This window comes from Mastigoproctus giganteus, chromosome 8, assembly GCF_048544385.1.
Source record: "Mastigoproctus giganteus isolate SK-2022 chromosome 8, ASM4854438v1, whole genome shotgun sequence".
Taxonomy (NCBI): domain Eukaryota; kingdom Metazoa; phylum Arthropoda; class Arachnida; order Uropygi; family Thelyphonidae; genus Mastigoproctus; species Mastigoproctus giganteus.
Window position 1 is genome coordinate 5,043,165 of NC_143582.1, and position 15,218 is coordinate 5,058,382.

Consider the following 15,218-nt stretch of genomic DNA (forward strand, 5'->3'; position numbering starts at 1 on the left):
CTCTCTTGGGGGAATACCGTAACTTCTAATCTCTCTTGGCACAAGCACATTACAAATATTGCTTCCTCTGCATCTAAAAAACTTGGTTTTCTCTTTCGCTCTCAGCGTTACTTTTCTTCCAAAGAGCTGTTCACTCTGTACAAATCGCAAATCCGCCCTACCATGGAATATTGATCCCACATCTGGCGTGGTGCCCCCAAAACCCCTCTCAGGCTTCTTGATTCTGTTCAGAAGAGGGCAGTTAGGTTAATTAATGATTCATCTCTAACAGAGTCTCTCAACTTGCTGTCTCATAGACATACTGTTTCTGCTGCATGCCTCTTCTACAGATACTTCCATGGGCACTGTTCTTCTGAATTGGCTTCTATAATTCCCGCTCTCTCTTTCAAAACAGTCCAAACACATGCTGCCACCAGCCAACATCCATTTACTGTCCAACTTCAAACTCACAGAACCAACTTTTCATCTTCCTCATTTATTCATTCAACTGCCGTTTTCTGGAACAACCTTCCTTCATACATATTTACTGAAAATTACAGTCAATAGAAGTTCAAGTCCAATGTCAACAAATATCTTCTTTCGTCTTTACATAAAAAAAAAAAAAAAAAAAAAGACAAGAATTATTGTTCCTGATAACATAAAAGAAATTATTAATTGATATTTTCCAGGGAATTCAGATTTTTGAGTTCTTCGAAGTTCTTTTAATATTATTTTAATTCCTTGCCTTTTAGTTCATATTATTTTAATTTAAACTTTGCAACACATTAAACTATATGGTTAGGAGGTAAGTTTCATAAATATATATATAGAATAATTTGCTAATTTACCTAATGTTAAAATTCTTTGGGACTCAAAGTCCACACTATAAAATTTCTTATATATTACTTAAATTAAAAAAAGTAAGAGTAATATAATAATTGTGTGTAGTTAGCTTTTATTGACTGCTGTATGTGCTGAACTAAGTGTTGATCCAGTGTTCACTCTCTCTCTCTCTCTCTCTCTCTCTCTCTCTCTCTCTCTCTCTCTCTCTCACACACACACACACACACACACACACACACACACACACACACACACACACACACACACACACACAGGGAAGCTGCAATCAAAAACAAGTTTGTGGACTACTTATTGAATAGCAAAAACAAACAACAGTAAAGTCTTGAATGAATAGTTTTATATTTAAAAATAAACCAACATAAACTTTTTAAAAGATGATATCTCGATAACAGTTATCATCATTTACGAGCAGAAAATGTGATAATGTTTCAGCTGCTAATAAAATTAAATGCAGACATCTTAGGTCTTACTTCATAGTTAGTATTAGTATTGGTAAATGATATAAGGAAGCAAGCTTATACAGCATCAACCAAAAAAAAAAAAAAAAAACTACTTACCCAATCTGGCCATTTAATGATTTCTGTGATCCTTACTTAAACATATTCACTCTACCTGCTACCACAATACCAGATGAAAGTTTGTTCCAACAATCAATGTTTCTGACTGAAAACAAGTTTTTGCACATCAATCCCACAAACCATCCTTTTTCAATCTGTCTCCTTATGTGTGTTATCAGAGAAAGAGAGGATGCTATCAGCATTTAGTTTACTCAATCCATTTAGTATTAATATTGATAATGATACAAGGAAGCAAACTTATATCACATAAACAAAAAATAATAAAAACTAAAAAAAATAAAAATATAAAATAAACAAAAAAACTTTCCACATTACCTGTTCATCCCCCCTCTAATAATTTGTTTAACCATTCCTCCTTAAATTTATTCAAACTATCTATTTTCCTATATATCAGATATGGAAATGGATAGTTTGTTCCAACAATCAGTTACCCTCCAACTGAAAGAAAATTTTCATCCATTAATATGTCTCCTTATGTGTGTTGTCTGAAGAAGAGTAAGGATGCCATCAACATTTAGCTTACTCAGTCCATCCAAAGTCTTAAACAACTCAATCAACTCTCCTCCTAATTGCAGCATCTGGTGCCTTCCAGATGCTGCAATTTGCAGAACTGAAGTCTTTCTTGGTAAGAGCACCATTTTGTTCTCCTCATAAATCTCATTGCACTTCTCTAAACCTATTCCAACAGATCCACATCTTCTTAAAATGGCTTTCAAACCTGTATGCAGTGTTTAAGATACAGTGAGTTAATTTCTTCCCTTATCTCTGCAAGAAAAATTCCTATATATCATTAACAAACCTCATGAGCCATCCTAGCTGCCTGTCTGCACTGCTCAGAGAACTGCATGCCAGACTCTACAATTAGCCCCTAGGTCTCTTTCGTTGGCCATCACCTTGAGTGTGGTACCACACAAATGTGATTCTGTGATTATTTCTGTATTTTGTGAAATTGAGAAAAGGATCACAAGCTCAACATGAAAGTGTCCGAAATTTTACTCAAGCATGATTAAGGAGGGAGTTTATGGCTCTTACCTTCTCGAGCAATTCTAAATGAGAAAGATTGTAGAAGGTTGATATGGTTCATTTTTTTCAGAATGGCTTGTACTTGTTGACAGAATGGACTACTTTTGTAAAGATGAGATGTATTTGAATAAGTGTGCTATTGAGGAAGTGGCAACTGCTTTCTTGAGAAAGTGTTAGTTGGGGAAGGGGATCTCCTAGGTCCCCTTCAACTAACACTTTTCTTGTATGACTATAAGAGTTGAAACTGTCTATTAGACAGTTTCAACTCTTGTTTTCCAGTTGTACTTACGGCTTTGAAAAGTTTTACTAAATTAAATAATGGAGGATATCTTTTTCCTTTCATAGGTGTCATGAACAAGTGAACATGGACTTAACCCGGCAGTGCTTGCAAATGGCCTACCGGGTACTACTTCAAAATATTGATTGCACATTAATTGTTGGTCCAAGATTGATAGCTAAAACTTTCTGTACCTTCCTAAATACACACAGTTTTACTTGAGTGGGTTTCAAATTGAACAGTTATTGTTTACTCAGGATCAAAAGCAGAAAGAACCTGTGAGGTGCTATGTGACTTTTTATTACTATTCTTGTCTTACACTTTGTGCTACCATTTTCACTTTTAAACTGAAAATATCAGCACAGAGTGGAAGACAAGAATTGTTATTCCTTTACTTAATAAGCTGTTACTGATAATGTAATTAGTAGTAGCTTATTGGTCTTAGGTACATTTCTCACCAGGTTATTGATGTTACTACTATTACTGCTCCTACAGAAATTAAGTATTCTCTTTATGTTTAATTATTATAAAAAAATAACATTTTTAATTTTTCATTAAAAAATTTTGTTTAACATATATTGAGATCCATTAGAAAAAGAAAATGCATCGATATACTCCAAATAGAATTTAAAAAAAATAAATAAATAACAAATAAAAACTTTTCTAGAAATACAAAAAGGTTGAATAGCACCTGCAGATACTATTCAACCTTTTTGTAATGACTGGGTATAACCATTGCTGGGTTAAATTCAGGAAGGATTGTTGTAGATCGAATATAAGAAAATTCTCATTTAACCCAAAGTTAATAACTTATAGAATTAATTAGCATCTCATTTTAAAATAATAAAGAGCTTAATTTAAGGAAAGGTTGGATAGATACTTGATTGACACCAGATGCCTTTTTTTTTTTTTAAGGTTGATACTGAATAAGCCTGGCTTCATTGCATCAGTTTGCCTTTATTAATATAAAAAAAATAAAAATACAAAATAATAAATATTTGAAACTGACCTGCAACTGGAGGTCCAACAGTCAAAGGTATTGAGCAAAACCCTAAAAGAAAGCCAATAGCTTGTGATGCTCCTTTATGGCCAACAACATCAAAGGCAATTGGTCCTAATAATGATATAAAGCACCCATCAAAGAGTCCCAGGAATAGGCATAAAATAATGAGAGCTATGAAATGGTGGGCTATAACAGTAAACATAGTCAAAATTCCAATGCACAGGAATGCAATCTGAAATGGAAAAAAAAAAAAAAAAAAAAAAAATTTAAACAGTATCTTTTTGTTTATTTTTTTGTAGATAATTTTATAATATATAACTAGATTTTTAAATTAAAATAGATTTATAAAGCACTGTTAACCTGTCAGTAGGCACACTTGACAACTGATATAATTAGGAATTTTGATATCTATGGCCAAAAATCATATAGAGCACCTTTGCTTTTCATTAATACAACTTATGTTTAGTGATTGTTTTGAGACTTATTTTTCAACTGACAACCCTACACCTTTGCTTTTCATGAATAATGTAGAACAAAAATCAAAATGGAAAACGTGTTATGTGGATGATCTGAAGCTCCTGATCATATCACACCAACATATGATCATGGTACAATGAACAACAAAATTAATCAAAACCTAGAAAACCTGGCAAAATACCTTATTTAAAAATACCTCATTTTGCTTGTTACAGAGACCATAGAAACCATGGGTAATGCTTGAGCCAAAGCTCAAATCCAACCACAATCTCAGGTCATAAGCTGGCTGTTTAACATGGCAAGCACATCATCATCAGCTTTACATGCAGAACTGTGCAACTACCTAAAGATACACCAGTACAGTAGTGTATTATCCAAGAATCTTTTATGCTTCTGAAGTGTGGGATGAGCATCTCCATCCAATAAGAAATATCTTTATTCCACTCATTTTATATTTAGAGATACTGCATATTTAGAGATAAAATGATTCTTGACACTGACTGAAGAAAAACACAAACTGCACTGTGAATTTTATTTTTGGACATGTCAGTATTTTGCATCTGAGATGTTTGTGAATGGAGAACCTTCCATGGCTTTACAATCTACTCCAGTTCTCTGTCCCTAGCTAAATCGATTATATCTGTCAGTTGGTTTTTGCTGTTCCAAATGCCAAAATGTGCTCAATCCTTTATGTCATCCTTGAGAGTCATGGTACTGAAGCACCACCTTCTCTTTTTGGGGTGTGAAAAATACTAATGAACATTAAATACAAACAATATTTTAACTGTTGGAATCCCATACTGCAATTTTCTAAATATTACTATACGTATTTTCTTTATACTGAACGGTTACTATTATAATAATAATAATTTAAATAATAATTTTCTGTTTATACTCCGGCACAACAACCAAGTCAGTAGAGTTTACAATAAATCGTCAATACAAATATTTATCGTATTTAGTAGTCACGGGATTGAACTCCGGTCCACTCAAGGAACGCGTGCTATGCACTCTCGCTCCTGACCACTGGGCTACGTTATGTACAGGCAACCTTGGTATAACAAGGTACTTCTACAACACAGTGATTGATAAATTGCAGAAATTCTCAAACCCGGTACTTGTATAACATGGTTTGAGAATTGCAGTAAATATCGCATAACACAGTATTTTTGAGCTTTTGTACTGGAAAAACCTTGCTATTATGTTAGATGTAATTTTCAATATTTCCATTCCTTTTTGTGAATCCCTGCTGTTGACTCATTAGCTGTTATCGCCTTTGTAATATTTTTCTAAAGCACATTTCTGGAGGTCACTATTTTTCTAAAGCACATTCCTGGAGGTCACCTACATGTCTGCTGAGGCAAAGGTTGATGACATTGAAGACATCTTTTAAAGGCACAAAAGATGATATCATTGTACACATTGGCACTAATGACATTAAGTGTAGGAGATCTGCAGATTTACTACGCAAGTACAGGTCAATGCTGAAAAAAAAAGTCCTGAGTAAGTTTTAAATTTTGAAAGTGTCTGCAGTCCTGTCGAGACACGATAGGAGGGAGTATATGATGAGAGTCTTGTTAATCAATTTGGCTCGGGAGAGATTGTGCAGGGCTCATGGGGTAGAATTTTTCTTAGTATGGTTTGTGCTTATTAACAGGAGAGATTGCTTCTACGGGGATGGGATACACTTAAATAGGAGTGCAAGAATATTTGCTGATGCTATCGAGACAATGTTAGGTGGGTCGGGAAAACTGCTAGCTTGGGGAGGGGGATTCACAGACTAATAGATTAACAGTAGCCACAGGCAGAGTTGGAAATGATTCTTGCACTGCTTCTATTGGAATGAGCAGCAGCCTGGAAAACCAGTTGCTGGGGATTTCACAAACTGCTAGGGGTCATGAAACAAGTAAATACATGGGCTGTGTTAGAATAATTAAGAGTAAGAACTGGTGCACGTATACTTGCATGTACACCAATGCTAGGAGTATAGTAAATAAATTTGATGAATTTGAAGTTCTGGTTAAGACATCCAAGGCAGATATTGTTGGAAGTACCCCGGGGGCTCACAATCTGGTGAGTATGGGCTTGTCACACCCAGGGTCCTGAGCCGGATATCATCATTCTTCTTTTTCTTGGTGATTCCTCTCTCTCTCTCTCTCTCTCTCTCTCAGGGTAACTCGGGAATTTTTTTTTTTTTTTTTTTTTTTTTTGGCTGGTGCAGCATAAGCCTCAGGCTTCCTTGCACCATATAGCTGCTAATAATAATAATAATAATAAATAATATCAGAGACGTGGTGCAACTCAGATATAAAGGATGCAGAATTGGAATTTAGGGAGTACAATGTGTACAGAAACGATAGACAGGATAGCAAGGGAGGAGGGATTATGCTGTTAATTAAGAAATACTTAAAATTTAAGGAAGTGCATCCAATTGACATAGATGGACAGTGCAATGTTGAGCCAGTTTTTGTGTGATATAAGCACCGGGAAAGCAAAAATGAGGGTAGGAGTTTGTTATAGGCCTAATTACTCTGATAAGTACAATGAACATTTATACAGAGAGATAGAGTAGGCCAGTAAATCAGGTTGTCTTATAATGGGGGATTTTAACTTCCCAAATATAGGCTGGAACTTGTGGGTTGGTCACTCAAACACTAGCAAGGCTTTTGTGGATTTATTTTATGATTGTTTTTTACAGCAGCATGTTAGAGAGGCAACAAGAGGGAGTAACACTCTTGATCTCATTATTAGCAGTGACTATTCATCCATTAAGAATTTACAGATAAAGGAACCACTAGGTGGGAGTGATCACAGTGTACTGATTTGGGATTTACTTAAAGATGTAACTACCATCAGGGGTAAAGGGAAGGGTTTTTGCTTAAGTAAAGGCAACTACAGTGGTCTCAGTTGCCTCATTTTACAGGTCTCTGATGATGTTACCAACTGCAAATTCTAAATGGGAAGCATTCAAGGAAGTAATTTTGGAAGCTACTAGGCTTTTTGTTCCAACTAAAAAATACTGCTCTAGGTTCAGGCCTAAATGGATGTCAGATGAATTAATGAGACTCGTGGCAGAGAAGAAAAATGCATGGAATGCACATAAATTGTCAGGCGACACAGAAGCCTATGGTAGATACAAGCTAGTCTGTAATCAAGTCACAAAGGAGGTTAGGCAAGCGAAGGCAGATAATGAAAAATCGTTGGCAAAGGATGCAAAAAAAACCGCAAAGACTTCTTTACTTATATAAACTCTAAAAGGAAGGGGATGAATCAGATTGGTCACTTGACATCAATGGTTTCACTGTAGATGATAATGCTCAGATAGCTGCCGAACTAAATGAGAATTTTGCATCTACATTCACACAACAGGAGTCATTCAAGGAGGAGAGGGCCAGATGTTTATCAAACTCTAACAGGGAGTTAAATGATTTTGTTATAACTGAGAGCAAAGTGGAGGAGAAATTGTTGAAGTTAAACATAAGAAAAGCAGCTGGGGTGGATGGGATCTATCCAGTTATATTAAAGGAGACAGCAAAGGAAGTAAGCGAACCCTTAGCCATAATTATGAGAGCATCCTTGGACTCGGGGGAAGTTCCCACGGACTGCAGGTTTGTGCAAATGTATCTCCAATTCACAAAGGGGGATCAAAAGGTGACATGAGTAATTATAGACCTGTTAGTTTGACTTCTGTTCCAGGGAAAATAATGGAGTCACTGGTTAAAGAAGCATTGCAGGATCATCTAGATAAGGCAGCAGTAATAATTCAGACACAGCATGTGTTTGTTGTCAAGGGGAAGTCTTGTCTGACCAATTTGATTGGATAATATGCTGTGGTCACAAAGGAACTGATGCAGGAAATAATTTTGATATCATATACTTGGATTTCAGGAAAGCTTTTGATACTGTTGCACATGGAAGTTTACTGTTCAAGTTGGAGCAGTATGACATGAAGTGTAAGTTGCTACAATGGATAAAAGGTTGGTTGAGTGGGAGAAGACAGAGAGTGGTGATCAATGAGTACTGCTCTATGTGGATTAATGTTATTAGTGGTGTCCTTCAGGGTTTGGTGTTGGACCCATTGATGTTTTATATATTTATCAATGATAATATACTCGGCTGGATTTACACATAAGCTAAACAAGCTACAGCTTATGGCCTCACATTACAAGTGTCCTTGCTCCATATTTAAAAAATCCTTTTTTAATATTGTCACAGGCAGGTTAACTGTGTGAGAGAGAGAGAATTGCCTCATACATGTCACAGGCTTAGGGTCACAACAAGTTTAAATCCAGCACTGAAGGTATATCAACTTAATGATGTGTCAGATATGAAGTTCTCTGATTCTACCCAGACACGATTCCACGTAATCGTGTCTGGGTAGAATACGCTTTCCAAATTTAACCTAACTTGTGACTTTTTTTTTTCCAGCATTGACCTATACTTGTTAAGTAAATCTGTAGATTTCTTACTCTTAAGGTCATTAGTGCCAACGTGTACAAAAATATCACCTTTTATGCTTTAAAAGATGATATCTGCTCTACAACGTCATCAAATTTTGCCCCTAGCAGACAAACCCTGGTCCTGTTCCACCTATCCTTTTTGCATAATATATTTCCCATCTCCCTGACAATAGAGCCACTGGCAATAACTAGTTCCTGTGGGACCAGCACATTCTGCTTTGAGATTGCCGTTCTGTTGACTGATGCACAAGAGTGAGCTCTGGCACTGAGTTGGGCAGCTGAGAGCTTGATGGGCGCCTCATTAATTTCTTCGAAGGCATTTACCCTACACCTCAAACTCTCATAGATGCCCATCAGAATGCCGTTTTGGCGCCTAATTTCTTCACAGTCTCTGCGCCTAGCATGCACATCCTTCTTGACTAGATCATGTCCTGTTCTAGACAGGTCTACAAACATTTCCCATTTCGTGCATTGTTTTAGACTGTGATGCATTGGAGAATCGCCCTTCAGTTCTCCCATGAGCCACAGCACTCTGGCTATTCTGTGAACACTGCTTTGTTGCTCTAGTCTGGGTCATGGTTCCATTAAGTATAATTTAATTACCAATGAACTTTAATAAGATTGATAAATTTTACTGATTAATTGATAATACTATACTAATCTAACAGATTTCTAATACAATGCTACGTTTTTCGCTATCTAGTTTTACATTAAACCTATTCTGTATTGTATAAAATGGCGGCAAGTTACGAATGTAAAATCTACGGACACTAAGTATTAACTTTCAAAATCGCTATCTAATTTCAAAAATAAACCACAGAGCTTGGCTAGAACTATAAAGCTACTTATAGAAAATAATTTAGTATAACAATTAAGTCAATAAAATGACTAAATATAAATGAAAACTTAGCATTCGCCGGAGCTGCAAAATTAAATAAATAAGATCTTTATTGTAAAGTTCACCGATACATGCAGGTACCATGATTCTACAATACCCTTTGCATCACCATGCCAGGGGTTGGCATGGAAATCTTAGTCAATATGGTAATAACCTTGCATCCTGCTCGTGACCCATGCATTGAAAGCCATTTTATTTATGTGGGCTTTCTGGAAGTCATTGTAGTGTCTGCTATGAAGTGTCTTCTTTACCCATCTTTCCATCTTGGTTTCTTCCATCCAAGCAGGAGGGGTCTCCTCGCTTAGATTGAGTGAAGTATGCAATTATTCAGTATGCTAAAAAACCCCGGAAGAACTCATGGGGAACCCTACTTCCTTCACCACAGATTGGCTAACTCAGCTCTGATTAAAGATGCCTTTAGAAATCCTCCAGTTTTTGTACCCAGGCTTCTCTAAGCCGATTCACTTGTTCAGAGAGGCTGTCACAGTACTTATAATTATTAACTTGTTTTAAAGGCTGTCATGGAACTTATAATGTGACTGTATATAAATATTTCTCATTGATTTTTTTTTTTCTTTTGTTAAAATATAAATGGTTGAGAGTAGTAATGTTACTAAGGAACAGGTAGGCCCTATTTGAGATAGAACAGTGAGCCCATCAAGATGAAAAGTTAAATTATTCAATAAGAATTATGTTACTTTGCATTTCCACCCCCCCCCCCTCACCTGCTGAAATTATACTTCGGTGCTTGTGCAACCTGGTAGTTATGCACTTTGGTTGAAAAATGCTATAATAATATATTCTTCAAAAACTTGTATTTAAATAAAAAGTAAATGCCAACTAAATATACCAGTTTTTTTTTTCCCTTGTTTATTTAAGGTCATAGGATCACATTTTTCTATTTCTTGGTGATTCCTTTCTACTTCTCTCTCTCTCTCTCTCTCTCTCTCTCTCTCTCTCTCTCTCTCTCTCTCAGGGTAATTCAGAATTTTTTTTTTTTTTTGGCTGGTGCGGCATAAGCCTCAGACTTCCTTGCACCATATGGTTAATAATAATAATAATAATAATAAAAGGAGCAAAGTTCATTGCATCCTGTAGAACTGCAGTGCAGTTATCTAAGGGTTATTGGTCTCTTACAGAAAAAACAAAATAAGTTCAGAAACATAAGTAAGCACTTTCCTTAAGTCACAGAACTGAAATAGTAAAACATGAAAGTGTTAATCCCAAAAAAAAAGAAAAAAAAAAGTTACATTTTCATGTCGTGAGGATTCATAAAACTCCCAAGCACTTTCACTAACTAGTGAAAGTGCTTGGGAGCTTTATGGATTTTGTTTCATTTTATTCCTCTGTACTAGCTGAACACAAAATGAACTCCCACGTATACACAAATACATATTTAAACAATACTTTGACTGTATGCTCACCTTAGAATCGAGTATTGACTCCCTACCTGTTGTAAATAAATACGATTGATCCGAGGAAAGTCAGCTAATTTTCCAAATACTATTCTTCCAATTCCAGATGTCAGCCCAATACAAGTAACTAATACTTCACCATTAGCATCGGGCAAAGTATCTTTAACATGTTGAACCTATTATTAAAAAAAAAGTCTTAATGAGAATGTACTAATTAATTTTACAAAACAAAACACAGAAATCCCACATAAATTTACTATTTGAATAGTATTTTTTTTTTTTTGAGAAGTTAAATGTACAAGTGAGGTGGAGAAATCAGAAGTTTCATTTATTTTATGTAAAAAATGAGCTCTGATGCTTTCTTGTATTATGAAACTGTTGAATTGAAGTTAGAAAGAAATGGAGAAGTTGCCTGAGATCTTTCACCAGATAAGAGGTTTCACAATGCAGTGCACCATTTCACTGGAACCTCATTATATTCATTATATTTTATCTTATAACCTTGGTATAAGATAAAATATAATCAAATTAGCATTAGCATTAGTAGAGGCATATGATGCAAGAAAGCAAGCTTATGCAGTATCAGCCAATAAAAAACCGCTCCCATTTCACCCCTCCATTCATTCCAAATACCTGTCCAGCTCAGACTGTAAATTTATTTAGGCTATCAACTTCCACAACAAGGGAAGTCTGTTCCACCAAACCAACTACCCGCTGGCTAAAGGCAAACTTCCATACATCTATCCTACATCTGTCTTTCCTCGATTTGAATTTATGCCCTCTCAGGTGATTATTCTGAGCAAGAGGAAGAATCCCATCAGCATTGAGCATGCTCAAACCATTCAAGGCTTTATACATCTCAATCAGATCACTTCGCAGGTGCCTGCGAAGTGATCGTTTTCTAGATCCTGTCTCTAGACACTGTAATTTGCAAAATTTAAGCCTTTCTTTGTAAGAGCAACCCTTTGTTCCATTCACTAATCTTGTTGCCCTTCTCTGTACTCGTTCCAACAGCTCTACATCCTTCTTAAAATGAGGCCTCCAGACCTGTATACAGTACTCAAGATGTGACCTAACCATTGCCTTATATAAGGGGATAATTACCTTCTTATCCCTGCTAAAAAAATTCCTGTATATCATCGACAAGACACTATGAGCCACTCTTGCAGACTGTCTGCACTGCTCAGAAAACTTCATATCTGCCTGCACAATTATTACCCCCAGGTCCTTTTCGTTCTCTACCACTGTCAGTGTAGTACCATAGAGTTGATATGTCACTTTGGGGTTACTGCTTCCCATATGTAGTACTTTACATTTGTCAATGTTAAACGTCATTTGTTTCTTCTCAGCCCATCAGCTCAACTTTTCTAGATCCTGTTGCAGCAGCATACTGTCATTAGTTTCCTTAACAACCCTGCTTAATATAAGTTTAAAAAATATATATCATATTTTTTTCATTGTGCTTTAAGAATATAAATGGATAACTGAATATATCATAACTATATTAAAATATTAAGTTTCCTAAAATATTAAGTTTCCTATCCTAAAATATTAGGATTCTCTGAAAAATAATTTATGAAAAGAATAATTGTTCATTGTGCAGTACCAGTTCCTTAAATTGTAGCACTGTTGCAATATCCAGATATTACACTAAAAATAACCAGCATTTCTTTTTCAATATTTACATTGTCACCATTTCAGCTCTTCTGACAATGTTTATCTCACCTTCAGAGGGTAGGTGAAATTTTTCAGTTTAAATTTTATTCAGTTATTAGGTTTGCATTGATGGTGCTGCTCACCTAGCATCTGATATTTGTAGTAATATCAAAATAGATGTAAAAGTGGTGGTTTTTTATTACAAAAACGACAGTAATAGTTCTCAACACCAGAGCAACTCAAGATGAATGAAGAATATTAATTCGTCCTTCAACTCTGTTATTTATTTATTTATTTTTGGCAAAATAAGTCCTACCAGTTTTAAGACTTATTTATTACGAATTACATTACAAGGCTCAAGAGAAAAGGCTCAAGGAACCATTTTGAGGACTGTGATTGATCTTCATATTTTTAGCACTGGTGAATGTAAAAAAATCATAGTTCTTTTGCAGATTTTAATGATGTAACAACAACGTTGTCAAAGGAAAATCATGGAATGCTTATTTTTAGAACGCAATGAATTGCACCAAATAAATAAATAAATTTTATTTTTTGCATTTATTTTACTTATTTTATTTTTTTTAAAATTGTTCCAAGAACATTCTACTGCCTTAGTATAACCTTGATTTTGAGGTAATCTTTGTTGTTTACACATAGAACATGTCCCATATGTTGAATCATTGGAAAAATATACCTTTTGCTACATTTCAGGAAATAACACAGAACAAATTTTCAAAGTTTGCATGCAGAACAATTATTTTTAATTTTTAGTTTCAATTTTATATCTGAAGAAAATTCTCTTGCAATGAAATACATATTTTACTATTGACATTATATAGCTAAAATGTGGAGTAAACCTGGAGAATCTCTGAATCAATTATTAAAATCTGTTTCAGTGTAAATATACAATACCAAATGAATAAAGATAAAAGTAACATATACTTACTAGGTGAACGTAAGGTACAAAATAACCAAATAGAGCCATGGGAATGGCAAACACCCAGAGAAGATATTTTTTATTTCTCCATATAGAGGTATCCAACATTGAGCAGCACCGAAATCTTGAGAACTTGATCTAAAAATTAATAAAATGGATAGTAATGTTTACATTTTGTTTACATTTACTCGTTTTTAAGGGTATATATATATATATATAGCAGTGGCACACAAACTTATTTCGCTCACAACCCCCTTTATTAAATATAAAATTGACACGACCCCTCAATATAAATCCCAAGGGAGGACGACAAGATTTTTAGAGAAGAAAAATGGCATTTTATAAATTATGCACTAGAAAATTATTTGAGCTCTGAGAAAGGAATAAAAAAATTGTTTACTTTTTAATTTACACATTAAAATAATTGTTTAATATTTTTATTGAATACAGTAGGAGTGGCCAACTTAATTTGTGATGCGATCTACTTTTTTCCTTCAAAATGTGCTACGATCTACCATCTCAAAAATTTCATTGCACAAGGTTAAAAAAGTTAATCAACACATATTGATAAATGTTGTTTATAAATTTTAAAATTCAATACAATTCATAATTCTTATTTTAAATTCATATGTATTTAAAATTTTAATTTATGCAAAGTTTGTGTCTTCATGTCATCTGCCAGGCTTTCAAAATCAGGGATATACTGTGATAAGGCCAACTATAAAGAATCTTCTGTATGCAAGTCCGTAAGAGCACAGCAATTCTTCGTCTTTGTTTGTATCAAATACAAAAAGGCCAATTCACATAGATAATTATGTGGAACCAAAACAGGAATTTAAAAGTTCACTGCATTTTTTTACATTTGGGTACTTTTCTTGGCAAACATATTTCCAAAAGTCTTTTTCTGATAACCTGGCTTTTAGAAAGATATCATTTAGCAATGTTATAATTTCATTTTCAAGTAATATTTTCTCCAAGTGAAAAATCGCAGCGATTTGTTTCTTATCTAAGTCGACATTAAATGGATAAGAAATATATTGACCAATGTCTTCAATTGTTTTAAAATCACTGAATCTGGTTTAAAAATCGTCCACAATATTCTCAATTTCAGAAACATTTCTCACTATTAAATTCAAAAACAGGATATTTTTGCAAATAATCTTGAATATTTGCAAAATGGTCGAATTTTTTTAATTTGAGATCCTCAGCCATTGCCAAATATTGATATTTATATGCAGATATACTTTTAATCATGTCACCCACATTTTTATTTTTTCCTTATAATTCCATATTCAGATCACTTAATTTACTAGTAAAATCTGCCAGAAAAGCCAGATCACACAACCACTCCGTATCTTGTAGCTGCTGATAATCATCTCCCCTTTGATCAACAAATTATTTAATTTCATTCAGCAAATTTCGAAATCTCTGTAGAAGCTTACTCCGACTCAGCTACCTCACACCTGTGTGTAATATCAGATCTGGTTCTTTTTCATTGAGTTGCATTTTCAAAAATCTTCTTTGAAGAGATTGTCCTCTGATGGAATTCACGATTTTGATAGCAATGTCCACAACACTTTTAGTATGTAACTCAAAAAATTTGGGAATTCATAATCCTTTTGGCACAATGCGATGAATCCGTTAAGATGCC

At 34.6% G+C, this 15,218-nt stretch overlaps 1 protein-coding gene across 1 annotated transcript in view; it reads right to left on the bottom strand.

Annotated features, from left to right (window-relative positions):
• The window catches only part of LOC150081218 (monocarboxylate transporter 10-like), a 139,926-nt gene that overhangs the window by 42,561 nt on the left and 82,147 nt on the right, over positions 1 to 15,218 (bottom strand). Inside the window, exons 4-6 of the mRNA XM_090379410.1 lie at positions 13,577 to 13,705; positions 11,010 to 11,150; positions 3,731 to 3,956 (exon numbers count right to left, since the gene is read on the bottom strand). Coding sequence (XP_090235536.1) covers positions 3,731 to 3,956; positions 11,010 to 11,150; positions 13,577 to 13,705 — 496 coding nt within the window. The remainder of the gene's footprint in view (positions 1 to 3,730; positions 3,957 to 11,009; positions 11,151 to 13,576; positions 13,706 to 15,218) is intronic.